The 18,109-nt window shown below is 50.0% G+C and overlaps 1 protein-coding gene across 1 annotated transcript; it reads left to right on the top strand.

The window, feature by feature from the left end:
- Positions 1–5,243: 5,243 nt before the first annotated feature.
- On the top strand, positions 5,244–17,425 carry ZNF623 (zinc finger protein 623). The gene is made up of 2 exons (XM_036830417.1): positions 5,244–6,003; positions 13,575–17,425. Exon 2 carries the CDS (start codon positions 13,658–13,660, stop codon positions 15,137–15,139), a length of 1,482 nt encoding a protein of 493 aa, XP_036686312.1. The 5' UTR covers positions 5,244–6,003; positions 13,575–13,657; the 3' UTR covers positions 15,140–17,425.
- Positions 17,426–18,109: the final 684 nt, after the last annotated feature.

Below are 18,109 nucleotides of genomic sequence, written 5' to 3'. Positions count from 1 at the left end.
GGCTTTCTCTAGTTGCGGAGAGCAGGGGCTACTCTTCGTTTCGGTGCGGGGACTTCTCATTGCGGTGGCTTCTCCTTGTTGCCCAGCATGGGCTCTAGGTGCGCGGGCTTCAGTCATTGTGGCTCACGGGCTCAGTAGTCGTGGCTTGAGGACTATAGAGCACAGGCTCAGTAAGTTGTGGCGCACGGGTTTAGTCGTCCTGCGGCATGTGAACCCGTGTCCCCTGCATTGGTAGGCGGATTCTTAACCACTGCGCCACCAGGGAAGTCCCACAGCTCTGTCTTTTAAAAAAAAAAGCGATTGGTCCAGATACCAGGAAGGTTTATTGTTGTGACCAGCTGGTGTTGGAAAAGTACTGCTTCCAGGTACAAGGAGGATTGGAGCAGCGGAGGTGCTGCTTAGGTGAGAGGAAATACAGATGAGTTAGTTAAATCCTTGGCACGCAACTGATCCAGCATAAGGAAGCGGCAGTTGGTAGTAGTGAGGACCATCCCTACTCTTGCTTCTCTTCTGTAGCAATCACGCTGCAGGGACAGAATAGACCCCACAAAAAATTTGTGATGTGGACTTATGATGCCACACACACACCAAGAAGGTATGAAAAGATTTACTACTTACATAAGGAGGCTTTTCTGGGGACAGCAGGGCAGCCCTCTGAAAATGGCTTGAGAAAGCAGGCAAAGAAGACTAGATTGGGGTTTGATCATGGTTAGGGGGTGGGCCAGGTTGAGGGTTCCCACTTGCAGGCAGGGACTTGGAGGGGGCACCCAGGCGTTCCCATCCGCTTGCCCAGATGTGGGGCAAAGGGAAGAGGGGAGGTGAGGCTTAAAAGCTGCCAGCACTCAAAGGTCTAAGAATGCAGACTGTTACATCTTCATGCTGCAATTCGTGGCTTCAGAGATCCTCACAAATTCCTGTAGTATTCACAATATTTGTACATTTTGCATTATCAAGGAATTCATGTTCCTCATAAGCATGTACATTTGTAGGTTTAGACATTGCATGCACTCAGCCTGATACTGATTTTTTACCTTGGCAACTAGATGGACACTGAATCCTCGAATTGCAAATGTTTTATTTTTATAAACATATTTAATGAAAATTAAATTTTCAAAAAATTAAATTTCAACATTTCAGCTTTAAATCTCAAGAGCAGGGAAAACCAATCTATGGTGAAGATAATGAGAGCAGTGTTTGTGTCTTTCGGATTCGGGGGGCATCGGCTGGGCAGAGCCTTGAGGGAATTTTCTGGAGTGATGGCGATGCTCCTTATGTACATCGGGGTTTGAGTAACACAAGGGTCTGTGTATGTCAAAGTTCACGCAAGGGTACACGTAAGACATGTGCATTTCACTGTATAAATTTTACCTAAAAATGTCTCCTCTAATTATATTGAACTCTAGTTAGTGATTTGCGTGCTGAACTATTTAGGAGTGAATTGTACTAATGTCTGCAACTTACTTTGAAATGCACCAAAAAATAAGATGAATGGGTAGACAGAATAGATAGGCAGATGAATAAATGCATGATAAAGAAATATAGCAAGACAGTAACAGTAGAAACGGGATACTGGGTACGTGAGTGGTCACTGTACAATTTTTTCAAATGTATTTTTAAAAATAGTCATAATTAAATATTGACATTTTTCATTTATATAATTTTAAAAAATTTATTTATTTTATTTTATTTTTGGCTGAGTGGGTCTTTGTTGCTGCGTGCGGGCTTTCTCTAGTTGTGGTGAGCGGGGGCTGCTCTTCGTTCCGGTGTGTGGGCTTCTCATTGCAGTGGCTTCTCTTGTTGCAGAGCATGGGCTCTAGTAGGCACGCGGGCTTCAGAGGTTGTGGCGCACAGGCTCAGTAGTTGTGGCGCATGGGCTTAGTTGCTCCGTGGCATGTGGGATCTTCCCGGACCAGGGATTGAACCCGTGTCCCCTGAACTGGCAGGTGGATACTTAACCACTGCGCCACCAGGGAAGTCCTATATAATTTTTTATTGTACGTCTTTATACTCATTAACTATAACTTATGTTTTTTTTTGTTTTTTTTGTTTTTTTTTTAAGAATTTCACTTTATTTATTTATTTATTGGCTGTGTTGGGTCTTCGTTTCTGTGCGAGGGCTTTCTCTAGTTGCGGCGAGCGGGGGCCACTCTTCATCGCGATGCGCGGGCCTTTCACTATCGCGGCCTCTCTTGTTGCGGAGCACAGGCTCCAGACGCGCAGGCTCAGTAATTGTGGCTCACGGGCCCAGTTGCCCCGCGGCATGTGGGATCTTCCCAGACCAGGGCTCGAACCCGTGTCCCCTGCATTGGCAGGCGGATTCTCAACCACTGCGCCACCAGGGAAGCCCCCTATGTTTTGTTTTTTTAACTTCAACTTTTTATTTTGAAATAATTTTAGACTCACAAGAATTTGCAAAATACTACAGAGAAGTCCCATGTTCTTTTCATTCAGCTTTTCCCAATAAAAACATCTTACATTGTCAAAACCAGGAAATTGAGGATGGTATTAACTCATGTACAGACCTTAACCGATTTCATCAGTTTTGCACGCACTCTTTATTTTGGGAGGGGGTGTATAGTTTTTTGAAATTTTGTCACATGTATGGATTCTTGTAACCACCACCACAATCAGGACACAGCCCTGCTCCATCACCACAAAGAAACACCCTTATGGTACTTCTGTATAGTCACACCTCCCCACAACTCTAACTCCTGGGAACCACCCTGAGTCTCCATCACTATGATGTCGTCAACGCAAGAGTGTCGTATAACTGGAACCATACAGTATGCAGCGTTTTGAGACTGGCTTTTCCACTCAGTATAATGCCCTGTAATCCGCCCACGTTGCATCAAAAGTTTGTTCCTTTTGGTTGCAGAGTTGTTTCCCACGCTGTGGATGGACCTGGGTTTGTTTGTTCATTCACCTGTTGAAGGACAGTTGGCAGTTGTGAATAAAGCTGCTGTGAACATTCAGGTGCAGGCTTTTGTGTGAACATACCTTTTTTATTTTTGTAGGATAAATACCCAATTAATGCAATTGCTGGGTCATGTGGCAAGTATATGATTAACTTTACAAGAAACTGCTGAACTCTTTTCCAGAGTTCTTTTTTACGTTCCCACCAGCAACGTAGGAGTGATCCACTCCCTTACCAGCATTTAGTGTTGTCACTATTTTTATTTAATTTTAGCCATTCTGATAGATACTTCATTATGGGTTTAACGTGCATTTTGCTTTATGGCTAATGATGTTGAATATCTTTTAATGTGCTTATTTGCCATCTGTATATATATATTTTGGTGAAGTGTGTGTTCAAATCTTTTATCCATTTTCTAATTGAATTATTTGTTTTCTTACTGTTAAGTTTAGAGAATTCTTCATATATTCCAGATACAAATACTTTGTCAGATATGTGATTTGCAAATATTTTCTCCCAGTCTGCAGCTTGCCTTTTCATCCCCTTAAGAGAAATTTTTTTTAATATATTTATTTATTTATTTTGGCTGTGCCGGGTCTTAGCTGCGGCATGCGTGACCTTTAGTTGCGGCATGTGGACTTCTCAGTTGTGGCATGCAGGACTGAACCTGGGCCCCCTGCGTTAGGAGGATGGAGTCTTACCCACTGGACCACCAAGGAAGTCCCCTCTTAAGAGAATTTTTTGAAGACCACAAAGATCTGTGGGTTGTGCAGGGGAAGTTGAGCAGTGGAGGCACTTAGGTACGAAAAACGATAAATTAACTAATGGGTCAGATCTTTCTTGCTTTTCTTCCCGTTCCAATCTATGATTCCAGCAGTACTCAGGAATTAATGCAGTACTTGCAACAGTGGCTGAGAAACATTTTGTAATATTAATTCACACTTCTCTTGAATTTGTATATAGGTAGGTCTAGATGAAACACTCATTTGACTTAAGGAAAGGACTGAAAAAAAGAAACTTACCATTTTAGGCATTGATTTAAAAAATTACCAAGGGCAAATAGGTGCTACTGGCACTCACATGGTTAGAGAAGGTAAAGCTGTGTAGAAGTCAGAATTTTGGCCAAAAATCTAGAAGCATTTTTTTGTGTTATGTGTCATGTCACTGGGAGACCTGACCTCAATTGTGCTGATCATGATGACATTCTCTGGAACAATCAAAAGACTATATGCAAGATTTTCTGGATCTGCCCAAAGATGAAACATCTTGGAAAAACACAACACATATGACCTTGTAACTGCCCTTGGATATGTGATGGGAATGCTAAGTGCTTTAAAGAAAGTAGATTTAATTTAGATTCTAGAAGAACCTAAAAAGTTAAGCAAAACAACGTAAGTTTCTCAAATAAAGAGCAAATCTTGGTCTTGAGTAGAAAATGAAATTTCTCTTGACTTTGCGCCACCCACAGGTATTTGAGAGGGACTGTTGCTTATTAATAATGTTGATGAAAATTTAACAACAAAAAAATCCAAGTTTGGCTTTTTTTTTTTTTAACAATTGATGAGCCGACATTGATACGTTATTATTAACTGAAGTCTCCATTGAATTGCTTTTGTACCTTTGTCAAAAGTCCGCTGGGTATATTTGTGTGGGATCTGTGCCTGGTTCTTTATTCTGATCCATAGCCCTAGGTGTCTATCCCCCCACCAATGCCACACTGTCCTGATTACAGCAGCAATATTGTAGGTCTTAATATCAGGTGGTGGTCCTCCCATTTTATTCTTCTTTTTCAAGAATTTTTAAGCTATTCTAGGGCCTGTCCTGTCCATATACATTTTAGAATAAGCTTATCTGTGTCTACTAAAATTCTTTCTGGAATTTCGATAGGAATTGCATTAAACCTTTAGATTAATTCGGGGGAAATTAACATTTTTACTATGTTGAGTCTTCCAATCCATGAACATGATAATGTGTCTCCATTTATTTAGTTCTTCTTTGATCTCTTTCATCAGCATCTTTTAATTTGCAGCATACAGATCTTGTCCATGTTTTGTTAAGAGACATCCCTCTCTCCTCTCAGGCCTCCTCCTCCACGAAGCTTTCCCTGCTGTGCACAGGGGTGTGTGTGTGTGCTCTGGTGGCGGTCAGGAGCACTTCCTCAGGGCCCAGGGCCCCTCTTTGGCACTGCTTATTGTAATGACCCCCTTGCTTGCTCCTTGCATCTCACCCCCTGACAGAGCTGGTGCTTGTGAATACCGCCCTTCCCCAGGTCCAGCTGGATTATGTTTTGCTCGGCTTTGGGTTTAGAAATTGGATGCATGCTCTTCCACCCGGACGTGGGGGGGCGGGAATCAGCGGGATTTCCCGCGACTGTCCCCAGCGGCCATTCCTGCTCCCGCAGGACCAAACGCACAGCCAGGGCAGGAGCGTGGCCCTCGAGGCGGTCGGCCTGGCCACTCACTAGCTGTGTGACCTCGAGGAAGTGATCTGGCTTCTCCAGCTTCAGTCCCTGGTCCGTAGAAGGAAGATGTTGGAGGACATTCCTCGTGGGCTTGGAGCGAGCCTCTGCGGGAAGGCTCGGGAAGCGCTGCCCGCCGCGGGAAGGAGGCGGAAGCCCTCGGCGGCCCGCGCCACACCAGGCCTCGCCTCTCTGAGGAGCGGCCCTCGGCCCGTGCCCGAAGGCGGAGGGGGGGTCGCACGCCCTGGGGCCCGGGGCCGCTGGGCGCCGGGAGCTCCGCCTGGTTCTCAACGCCAGCATTTACAGCTCCCGAGAGACACAACCCCTGGCAGCCATTCACACTTGGCGGGCAGGCGGCGCTCAAGGCTGCGGGGGCGGGGGAGCTGCCGTCCAGCTCTGCCCGCGGCCCGACTCCCTGCCGCCCGCGGCCGGCCGGAGGTCCGCACCACCGAGAGGCCGGCTGCTCTCTGCGCGCCTAGAGCGGCACCGGAAGCTTCCCGGGCGGGGCCTCGGGCCGATTTCCGGCCGCGGCGTGCGGGCGGTCGTGCGGGCTTTGTCAGCAGGCCAGCGGGGAGGGCGGCCGGCGGTCCGCGTGCGGGGCGCGCGCCGTCCTCTCGCCGCTGGGCGCCGGGTGAGTGGCGCGTTCCGAGCCGCGGGTGGGGGCGGCAGGGTCCTCCGGTCGGGCGGACGGGCGGGCTGAGCGCGGTCGGCCCCGCACGGGGGTCCCGGAGCCTGGCCCACGGTGAGCCCGGCTCCTGGCAGCCGTCACGGCCGCCCCCGCTGGGCTGCAGTCCTGCCCGGGGCCCGCAGCTTCTCTCCCTAAGGAACGTCGTGTGGGTAAATACCCGGTTCCACTCTCTTGGTTCCTTTCCCTGGCTCCAGGGGTCACACACCCAAGCCGTAGAGCCTCCAGCTTCAGCGTCTGTGTCGCAGTTCTCAAGCCCACCAACCCTTCCGAGGTGGCCTGGCGGGGGGTGGGGGGCACAGGTGCGGCTAGTACTACTGTTTTGCTCTAAGCCTGCCTCCTCTCCCGGGAGCCCAAGGGAGCTCTCCAAATGATGCTGGGAAAGTGGCCGGGGCCTCGAGCCTCTTTGTGCTGGAGGAGATGCAGAGCCGGCACCGCTGCCCTGGCGGGGGTAGAGGTGATGAACAGGATCCCCTCCAGCCCTGGTCCCGAAGGAGAACTCCCAGGTGGGGAGAGGTGATGGGCTGCGCTGTCCCAGCTCTTCCCTGAAGGCTCCATTCTAGAGTCGTATCTGAACCCGGTGGCCGTCTCTGCTGATGTCCTGGACGTCTTACCCCCTCATGCAGTGGCTGCATGGTGGTCATGGGATCTTCAGGGCCTGAGTAGCATGCCTGTGGGTTCCCAGGAGTGTTAGCTGGAGGCCAGTTTGAACTCAGGCAGTTTGTCTGTAGAGCTCATCACGCTGCAGCCTTCTGCAGCGTCCTTTCCCCGAGCTCCAGCCCCAATGAATGACAGAAATGTCTTTTGCCCACCTAGGGTCTGAGAGATGCCAATCTAACCGAGTCTTCAGGCGATACCTTGCTCCTGTCCACAGAGGTGGGACTTTTTGTAGATGTAACATTGTAACGGTATCTTAATAATGGTGGTAACTGCAGCATCCCTCTTACGGAGAATACAGAGAGAAATGAGGGGGGCGGACTCTATATTTTCACAAGCCTAACTTGGTGGCTCCAGCCCTTCCTGGAGTGATGGTGATGGATTCCTGACTCTCCCGGAAAGGTCCTGGGGACGATGGGGCTTGCAAGGCTGAGCTGAGAAGGCCCAGACCGCATTCACAAGCCGGTGATGGAAGGGGTGCTCAGGGAAGCAGCCGACCCAGAACAGGGCGAGGCCTTGAACCAGTTCAGGGAGCTGTCAGGCGTGTCCAGTGCTGCTTTGGTTTGTGGGAGATGACTGTTGAAAGGACACTGAACTTGTCAGGAAAGGAGAAGACCGTTGGCATCGTCGGGCAGAGTCCTGGGAGCAAAAACCAAATGGCTGTGCGGTGGGGTGGGAGGAGGAGATAGCAGCTAGCAGCTGGCTCAGCCTTAAGCGAGTCACCTCCCCGAGCCTCATGGATGGTTGTGAGGAAAGAAGAAAAGCACCCGCCAGGCACTCCACCCCCAACACGGCTGCAGTGGCAGAAGCTCAGGTTGATGACAGTGGCGGCCGCGAGGCAGCGCAGAGGTGCAGCTTCTCCTGGAGCTCTAGTCCGTGTCTTCCTCGTATGTCTTTTTACTCTCCTTTTCCCATTATTCCCAAGGGTGAAGCTTTGCAAACCTTCCCGCTTCCTTTCTTTAGGCTGTAAGCAGCAGACAGCGACCTTGGCTAACTTGTGAGCCCCAGGCTGTAACACCCTTTCACCAGTGCAGACAGCTTCTAGTGCCTGCAGCGGGCACTGCCGCCTCACCATCTCTGAGCCCCTCTGGGCTGCTCGCAGGCTGCACTGCCAGGCTGAGCTTCCACTTCATTCCCAGCACTGAGGCTTGCCCCATCTCTCAGCATCAACTGTGTATTTAGACAGTTTCATGTTATATTTTGTCCAGCAAATTCTATATGTTATAACAGAAGAGTGGGCCACGTTAGCCTCGGATGTTATGGAACCAGAAGTCTGGCGTATTTTTACTTCCTTTGTTCGTTGCATTCAGGTTTCTTTAAATGAAAGAGTATCAATTTAATTTTGCTTGAATTCACAGAAGAAAAAGGAACTAAGCAGAAACTGAAAGATTGCTGAATTTAAGATAAATGTTTATTCAAAGCAAGGTATATTTAATTTTTAAAACTTCCTCTAAAGTTAAAAAAAAGTTATGAAAATCATGAAAAGGCATACATTTTTAAAGCTATATTCTTTTTTTTTTTTTTTTTTATAAATTTATTTATTTATTTATTTTTGGCTGCATTGGGTCTTCATTACTGCATACAGGGTTTCTCTAGTTGTGGAGAGCGGGGGCTATTCTTCTTTGTCGTGCGTGGGCTTCTCATTGCGGTGGCTTCTCTTGATTCAGAGCATGGGCTCTAGGCGTGCCGGCTTCAGTAGTTGTGGCTCACGGGCTCTAGAGCACAGACTCAGTAGTTGCGGCACACGGGCTTAGTTGCTCCGCGGCATGTGGGATCTTCCCGGACCAGGGCTCGAACTTGTGAGCCCTGCATTGGCAGGCGGATACTTAACCACTGTGCCACCAGGGAAGTCCTAAAGCTATATTCTTGTAAATATATGCAAGCCTGTTTTCAGGTGGTAGAACAGTCATTTTAAACAAAAAAATCAGAAAATATCACCTCCAAAACAAAAAACCAAGTCTTCCCCCCCTTTTTTTGAATTAAGAAAAATAACAAGATTTAAAATATAAGCTTACTTTTGTAATACTAATCCCAGCTGATCTAAGCAAAATATCCTGTAAAAGTGACATCATAGTTGGGAAGGGAAAAAATCTTCGACAGCAGGAAATGGGCAGTGGAGGTAGACAGGCCTGGCTCTGAACCTGAGCTCTGCCACTTAGCAGCCCTGGGTGATTGACTTTCTCAGCCTCCGTGAAATAGAGTAAATAATAGAGGTCATAGCTGTCTCACAGGGTTTGGCGGTGTCCCTGAGACCATGCAGGCCGGTTCAGCACCGCCTGGTTGGGGTTTGAGGGGCCCTGATCAGTAACAGCCCTCCTGCCCTCCCAGGTCTGCACCAGTGAGGCCCATGAGCGAAAGGTCACCTCACTACTGGTCAAAGCCTAGGTTGGAGTGACATTGGACTCCTCAGGCGAGTGCTGGTTAGACACTGTCCTGCCTGCTGGACACCCTGTCGAAGAGGTTGGGTGCTGCATGCCACTTATTCTCTCGAACCTTTCACTTGGCGGACTCCTTCCACCTGTCGGGAAGAGAAGCGGGCGGAACGCGTCACGGGCATCCTTCCTCTCGGCGCCGCAGGCACAGGGCTGGCTGCTCCGCCCAGCGCCTGATGTGTCGTGGGGCCTCGGGGCGCCCGCGAGGGTGCTGGTGCTCAGAACGCCGGGTGCCTCTGTGCGAATGAGCTTGAAGAACGCCAGAAAGTGTTGCAGACGGATGGGTATAGTGTGAGCCCTTGTTTATATCTGAAAATCGTGTGTACCTAAGTAAATGTATCATTGTTTTTGTTTAATCAGAGGTCTGGATGAATGTGTATAAACTGAACAGCTAACTGGTTCTCTGTTGGATTGCTGGGGGTTATCATAGTCTATATTTTATGTTTACCACTTGAAATATTTTTACAAGGTGTATCTTATGTTTTTAATCGCTAAGAATTAACAAGATATAAAAGTAAAGTAAAACAGGATATGAGACTGAGGAGTGTGGTCCTGATTTCATAATACATTGGTGCAGAAAAGCACTAGAGGAAAAATGTCCATGTGTAATCTGAGTGGTGGGGTTAAGGGTAATTTTATTGTTATTTTTTAAGTTTTTCTTAAATAGCATAATCTGCCTTTATACCTTGAAAAAATAACTAGTTAAAAGTAATTTTTATAAGCAGAAAAGATTTTAAACCAAGTTAGCGGGCCTTTAACTCAGAAGAACATTCTCAGCGAACGTCACCAGGCAGTGGTCGCAAATGCTGTGTCACAGGCACCCCAAGAGGGCTCCTGCTCCAGGAAGCTGTGTTGCACATCTCACACGGAGAGGAATGCCTCGCGTAGACTGGTGCCCAGCTTCTCACCCTTCTTGTCAGCTCTCGGTGTGCGGGTTCAGTTTCTTCGTCATCACAGGGAGCGTTGCATCTGAATAGTCAGGTTGTCTAATAGCAGTATTTAAGCATGGGTTCATTTTGCTGTAACAGAGATTCAAAAATAGTGTTTCCAACAGGAAACTTGGTTTCTCGTGTTCCATCTCACAGGCAGGTGGGCGGCTGTGCCCCTCCAGCGCCCTGGAGCCTGCCGTGCTGTCTCGTGCACGTCACCGCAGGTGCGCGAGAGGGTGGGAGGCGGGTGGCACACGCACATCCCTTCCGTTCCTGTCTCACAGCTGGAATCAGTCACAGGGTCACACCTCACTTCAGGGGACTTCAGGAAATGAAGTCATTCGCTGCTGTGTGTCCACTAAAATTTCTGGAGGGGTTTCTATCACTCAGAGGAAGCAGGGACGCCGGGCAGTGTGTCTCTGCCACAGTTTACCCCGTGGGCCACCCTGGGTCCCACACCAGGTCATGCTCAGTTACTGCTTCCGCCCAGAGCCAGGATCTCTGTGTGTGGCCTTCTCCCGGCACCAGGGCCTCTTCACGTGGTCACAGTCTAAACTCAAGTCCCGGCCTCCCCAAATGCTGTCTCCTCACCCACCACATAGATGCCCCCACTCAGGAAGGGGAAGAACCCCAAAACCACAGCAGTCGCTGGTCCACAGCGGCTGCGGTTCCCAGTGGAGTCTGCAAGCGTGGCCTGAACCGGTGGCCACTGAAGCGAAGGAGTCCCAGGACCCAGTGGAAATGAGGACCTCTGTCGACCAGAAGACAAGCACAGGACCTGTTGTGGCAGCTCTGTCCCCAAGCCCGAGCTGCCAGCCCCTCGGTGTTGGTGGGTAGGAGAGAGGAGGGCGCGCGGCGGTGTGTTCACGCGGTGGAGGCCGCACACCGTGAGGTCTGTGCCACACAGGCGGCCTCCCCAGCGCGGCGCTCAGCGTCAGCAGACACGTGGTGGGGTCATGACCCTGCTCGGGAGTTAATTAGATAGTGTGGAACGTTCTACAACCTTAGGGGTGTTCTAAAAAGCACTGAATTGTGCACTTTAAAATGGTGAATTTTATGGTGTGTGAATTCTATCTCCATAAAAAGTGGGCACATGTTGAATAAAAAGCAGACACAAAACATACCTGTATGATTCCATTTAATTGAAATTGAAAACCTGCAGAATTCATCTATAATAATAGAGATGGTTCCCCTTGGAGGGGGAGCCTCTGGGCTATGGAAGTGGCGGCGGTTAGGCCGGTGTTCGCCAGGAGTTCATCGAGATGTGTGCACGTCCCTCGCCAAGAAAAAAGAACAGCCTGTTGGGAGGAAGCCCTGCGGCCGTAGAGCTCGCGTTACCTGATTACACCACTTTCCTGCCCCCGGGCTGCTCCCCTCCGCCTGGCTCTGTCCTCGGGGGCACATCCTTGTCCTTGGCAGCCACGTTGGAAAGGGGTTTTGGAGGGCATCGCTTTGTGGGGCTGCATAGCAACTGGTCTGCTTCCCACTGGTGCAGATTTGGGGTGAGGCGATCATGCGGGGTCATCTTGGACGGAGCTCCCGGGAAGTGGGCGCAGCTGGGGGGCACGCTCGCGGATGCACCTGTGAGGAAGGAGGGATTGGGCAGTGGGTCTGAAACAGGCCCAGGCACATCCCAGTGGAGCTTTGGGGCTGGGTGGCCCTTAGGAGTTGCCCCAGGTGGAGACGGGGGTGCTCTGGGCTCCGTCGTGGGCTGGGCCCCAGCTGGGGTGTGGCAGGCAGGGTCCTGAGATGACCCCGACTGTGCACCCCTCCCGGCTGCCAGGGAGGGCTCTGGCGGTAAGTTGACATAAGGTAGGGCTAGTCGGGGAGCCCACGGAAAGCAGGGTTTCTGCAGCTGGTCACGGAAGAGAATCAGAGAGGGCGTCTGAGCTGCTCCTGCCTGGAAGGTGCGGGTGCTCCCGAGGGGCCACCAGCCGGTGATCGGGGACAGTTCCACAAGCGCAGGGGACCACATTCTGCCAACAACCTGAGCGTGTGGAAATACGTTTTCCCAGAGCTTCCAGAGGAGACAGCCTGGCTGACACCTTGTGCGACCCTTCTCAGGGGCCCCAGTTGTACCAGGCTGGGCTTCCGACCTACGGCCCTGTGAGATGGGAGCTGGGTCCCTTTTCTGCTGGAAGTCTGAGGTGAACTGTTACATAGCGATGGATGGCTCGCAATGGAGAGGGCGTGACTGCAACGGAGCTCCGGGTGCTAGAATTCCAGAGCTGGAGAAGGGAGCTGGGCACAGCGTCCCAGAGACCGTGGGAGGTTAAATAAGCACAGGCTTTTCCAAAGCAAACACACCTGTGGAGCGAGGCCCACGTGCAGGTCACCAGAACCCCGAGGCCTCCCTGCACCCCCTGCCAACCATGATCTTCTCCCTAGAGACCATCATTGACTCGAGTCTCCCGCCATGGTTGGTTTTGTCTGTTTCTGAACTTTGTATAAGTAGGATCATACGATATGAACTCTGGCTCAGCGTTACATCTGTGAGGTTCACCTGTGCTTTTGTGTGGGGCAGGTCTTTTCACTGCTATGCATTCCTCCCTTGTTGGAGGACTCCTCAGTTTACCCTTTCTTCTGTTGATGGATATTTTGGCGATTATGAACAGGGCTGTGGTGAACATTCCAACCCCAGACTTCTGCAGGGCGGGGCCGGGGGTGCACAGGAGAACGTCTTTACCTTGGATTCGATCAAGGACATTTAACCCCGTAAAGAGGGAGGGTGTGGTGTGGGTGCAAACACAGGTAGGTTGGTAAATGTGGGAGAAAGTGGGCATTCTCGTCTCATTGCTTCTATTTTCTCACTGAAGGAAGACGCAAGGTCCTCGTCCCTGAGAGGAAGGACGGGGTGTTGGACATTTGAGAGGAGAGGAGAAACCAGGAGGTGATCTTACAGGGGAGTTAGCCAAGTGTAGAAATTGCCGGCAGCTCTCAGGGTCCGTTAGGCAAGTGGTTATAAATGTAGAGAGAACTGAGTCGGCAGCGGTGCAGACACCGATCAGGAAGCAAGCTGAATTTTACTCGAGTTGGGGTTTTCCCACACAAGTATGGCAGAGGAGGGGAAGGGCAGGGGAGTTAGGGTTAATTTGCAAGAGAATGAGTGTGATACATACCCCAAACGGGTATAATCCCATCGACCATCTAAGCTGGGGAAGGAGGGGCAGCGCAGAGGTGGTAAAGAGCAATCCATCTGTGTTTCTTTGGAATATGTCTTGATTTTTGAGTGGAGTCCAAGCCACATCCCGCCCATCTGCCATCGGCCAGTCTGTCCCCTGGAGTTGGTGTTAGCAGTGGAGCCCGAAGGGGCCTTTGCCAGCGGAGAGGCCGGCGGGGTGAGCCGAGCACGGTGCTGGGCTGGGAGGGAGGGCAGAGGGAACGTTTTCCTCTCTCCCACTCCTTGGATATGCGTTTTGCTGCCCGCCCACCCGCCCGCTCCAGCAGATTCCCGTCTGTTAAGGAAGGGGAAAGATAACCGTACTCTCTTTGATTGCAGACTGGTGACTAGAAGGTGACTCCGGAGCCTGAATTTCTGAGCATGGAAATCTGCAGAAGACAGTGTCCGAGGCCCTCACAGTGATGGAGCTCGCCGCCCCTGCGCCTGGCGGGGGCCCTGAACCCAGATTAGGGGGGCTGTTGGGAAACCTGGACGGGCAGAGCGTGCGGAGCTGCCCCTCCCAGGAGGGAGGTTTCAAGCAGGTGACAGTTACCCACTGGAAGATCCAAACAGGAGAGGCAGCGCAGGTGGGCAGGAGGTCAGGAGGAAGCCCCGTGCTGAGCTCAAACCTCCTGCTTCAGAGAGAGCTGATCGAAGGGGAGGCCCACCAGCGCGAGGCTTGCGGAAGCTTCCCGTTTAATTCGGACTTGGTCAGACATCAGGTTTCTCAGGCTGGGGAGAAATCTCACAGACGTGACGAGTGTGGGAAGGGCTTCGGCCAGAGCTCCCACCCCGGGGAGCATCCGCGCGCTCACGGCGGAGACAGACTCTACGTATGTAACGCGTGTGGGAAAGACTTCGTTCTCTACGCGGATCTTGTGGCGCATCAGAAAGCGCACGCGGGAGAAAGGCCCTTCAAGTGCGCTCAGTGTGGGAAGGCGTTCTGTCACAGCTCAGACCTCATCCGCCACCAGCGCGTCCACACCCGGGAGCGACCTTTCGAGTGCAAGGAATGCGGGAAAGGCTTCAGTCAGAGCTCGCTGCTCATCCGGCACCAGAGGATCCACACAGGGGAGAGGCCCTACGAGTGTAACGAGTGCGGCAAGGCCTTCATCCGGAGCTCCAGCCTCATCCGACATTACCAGGTCCACACGGAGGTGAGGCAGTACGAGTGTGAGGAGTGCAGGAAGGCCTTCCGCCACCGCTCGGACCTCATCGAGCACCAGAGGATCCACACCGGGGAGAGGCCCTACGAGTGCAACGAGTGCGGGAAGGCCTTCATCCGGAGCTCGAAGCTCATCCAGCACCAGAGGATCCACACTGGAGAGAGACCTTACGTGTGCAACGAGTGCGGGAAGCGTTTCAGCCAGACGTCGAACTTCACTCAGCATCAGAGGATCCACACTGGAGAGAAGCTCTATGAATGTAACGAGTGCGGGAAAGCGTTCTTTCTGAGTTCATACCTTATTCGACACCAGAAGATCCACACTGGAGAGAGGGTGTATGAGTGTAAGGAATGTGGGAAAGCTTTTCTCCAGAAAGCCCATCTCACTGAGCATCAGAAGATCCACACTGGGGACAGGCCCTTTGCGTGTAAGGACTGTGGGAAAGCCTTCATTCAGAGCTCCAAGCTCCTCCTACACCAGGTTATTCACACTGGAGAGAAGCCCTATGTATGTAGTTACTGTGGGAAAGGCTTTATTCAGAGGTCAAACTTCCTTCAGCACCAGAAAATTCATGCTGAAGACAAACTCTATGAATGTAGTCAGTATGGGACAGAGTTCACCTCAACTCCAAACTTTAAAGGTAGTCAAGAGGTTCACCAAGAGGGACTTCCCTTGAGTCAGACCCCCATACATTTGGGTGAGAAGTATGTAGGTCAGGGGGAACACACAGACTTGTAACTATTCTCCAACTCACTGAGTGATACTCGAAGCGGGTGGTGTGAGCCCTAAGTCATGCGGCTTTGGACGTGTCAGCATTTCCCAGAGTCACCGGCAGGGCTGCCTCTGGAGTGGGCTGCCACCTCCCACTTGGCTGCCCAGCCGGCCAGCCGTCTTCCTCCTCCACTGGGAGCAGGTGCCCGCGGGAGAGCCACGTGACTGGACAGCTGACTTGGAGCTGGACCAGCTTGGGGGGAGGAGCTCGGCCTCGGGAGAAGGTTCTTCTCTTTCATTGCACAATTACAATTCACCCCAGAGTTAAATCCCTTCTAAAGTAGAATTATGTATCTAATCGTATCACTTTAAAAGAGTATTCCTTAGCATATTTTGATCTATCAGAAAGGCAAGTTGGAGAAACATCCTTTCTTATCTAAAACCACAAATTGGTTCCTGTCGTCCTTAGGATAAGTTCCAATCTCCCCATCCTGCATCCGAAGGCCTTTTGCTTCCTGGGGCCTCTTCTCCCACCGCTTAACTCCCTGCCGCACCGTTGGCACTGTGGCAGCACTAACTGCTGGACGTCTCCACTTACCCAGGCCGCTCCTGCCTCCTTGCCTCTGTCCTGGTTGCAATGCCCCCTCTCCTCACCCGGCTGACTCGGCTCGGCCCGCTACCCCTCTGCTTCCGTTCCTCGGTGGCCCTTCACCTCTGTTACTGCGCTTACTCTGATATGTCAAAATCGTGTTTCAGATCCTCTCTCTTTCCTTGTTACAGTGTTAATTCCTAGAGCACAGTGAGCGTATCTGACTGACGTATGTGTCCCTGGCGTCTAGAGCAAGGCGGTAAAAAGCACACCCCAGTCCTTGAGTACTTGGTTTGTCCTCTCTATACTGCTGTTTAAAATATGTTTTTGGATGCTCTTTTTGTTGTTGCTGTTTTGTCTAATCTGCTGGTCTGTCAGAAATACCTCCTCTCGGCCCTGCTGGCGTCTTCGGGTCACACTGCGTTCAGCACTTGCAGTCAGTAGCCAGAGAAAGATGGCGCCCCTTGTGTTTTTGCCTTCGCAGCTTGTCCATGACTGTCCACTTGCTCTGGGGGAGGCTTGTCCTCAGTCACCTGTGTATCTTTCGAATTCATTCAAAGGGCACACAGTCCTGGTATGCTACATGACTTTTCCTGTCTCAGCCATTCCATGATTGAGCCCAACTTCTTCCCATTTCCCTGCTCTCTGGCTCACTTTGTCATTGATTTGAAAATGTAATTATCTAAAAGGGCGAGTGCTAAATACTGGGAAACCGAGATGAATGAGACACCATCTGTCCTGAAGTCGTCCAGAGTCTGATGGGGGAGGCAGGAAGGTCACGGTACGCTGAGTTAAGTGTTGAAAGAGAAGTGTGTTCCCAGTTGTGCAGGAGCATAGGTAAGGAGGTGATTAATTTGGCATGGGGCATCTGGGACGGCTTCACAGAGGAGGTGACAGCAAACTGGTTTACAGAGATAAGTAGACATTTGTCAGCTAGAGCAGAGGATGATCTGGGAGGGAATCTGGAGAAACGGGAGGACTGGCAGATCCCTCTCTGGGTAGGGCTGTTCAAAAGCAGGCCAGTTTCATTACACAGCAGAACTGTTAGTTGTTCCCTCTGAATTTCTTTTATCTGAACATTAACAAAACAACCAGTTTTGAAATGCTGTGATAATGGATTGCCCATGAGGGCATATCTTGAGTTCTTAAACTCCAGCAACCCTAGAAGCCTTGAGGGGGTAAATAATTCAAAAAGAGCATACAGTACTCCATCTTTTGGAAAACTCACCATTACTGGAGATGTTTCAAATGGTATAGAAGCAGATATTACCAGACCATTTTAACCAACTTTGTTTAGTTGAGGTCCAGTTGCCATACAGTAAAACACCTATTTTAAGTGTACAGAATTTTGACAAATCCATACACCTGTGTAACCATCATCATGATCAAGAATAACATTTCTGTCACCCAAAAATGTTCCCTTTTGTCCTTACCCAGTTAGTCCCACCTCAGGCCCAAGTAACAACTTTCTGTTAGTGTGGATTCATTTTGCCTGTTCCAGGACTTCATATAAATGGATTCATATGGCATGTAATCCTGTGTAATCCAAACTTCTTTCACTTTGGCATGTTTTAAAGACTCAGCTGAGTAGTTCTGTGTTTCCATAGCTCTTTTTCTTTGTGAGTAGTGTTCCATTGTATGGGTAAGCATCATTTATTCATTCATCTGTTGATGGAAATTTGGGTTTCCAGCTTTGGCTGTTATGAATAAAACTGCTATGAGCATTTCCGTAAAAGTATTTATTTGGACGTGCCTCTTTATTTCACTTGGGTAAATGCCTAGGAATTTAATTGCTGGATTATAAGATACGTGAATTTTAACTTTATGAGAAATTGCCAAAAAGTTCTTCATCGTGATTGTAGACTTTTACACTCCTGCACTGGCAGGGTTCCATTGGTCCACATCCTTACCAACATGTGGTATTGTCACGGCCCCAAACCCTAATCCGCTCCAGTGGCATATAGCGATGTCTCTTTATGCTTCTAATTTATATTTTCCTGCTGGATGATGATGCTGAGCATCTGTATCATTTTTTGTGATGTGTCTATTCACATCTTTTGCCCATTTTAAAATTGGGTGGTTTGTCTTATTTACTTATGAGAGTCTTTTTTATATTCTAGGTCAAAGTCCCTTCCCAAACATGTATTTATTTATTTATTTATGGTCGCACCACATGGCTGTGGGATCTTAGTTCCCCGACCAGGGATTGAACCCGGGCCCTCGGCAGTGAAAGCGCTGAGTCCTAACCACTGGACCGCCAGGGAATTCCCCCAAACATATACTTATTATGAATACATCCTTTTAGTCTTGGGCTTAAGTTTTTTTTTTTTTTTGGACTTAAGAGACTTTAAAATGATTTGGAGTGGTTTACAGCATATAATGTGGTATTTAGTCTTTAGTGGAGAAAG

The sequence above is a fragment of the Balaenoptera musculus genome, chromosome 17 (assembly GCF_009873245.2).
Source record: "Balaenoptera musculus isolate JJ_BM4_2016_0621 chromosome 17, mBalMus1.pri.v3, whole genome shotgun sequence".
Taxonomy (NCBI): Eukaryota; Metazoa; Chordata; class Mammalia; order Artiodactyla; family Balaenopteridae; genus Balaenoptera; species Balaenoptera musculus.
The sequence above is the reverse complement of the archived record's forward strand: the minus strand, read 5'-3'. Positions and strand labels throughout refer to the sequence as shown.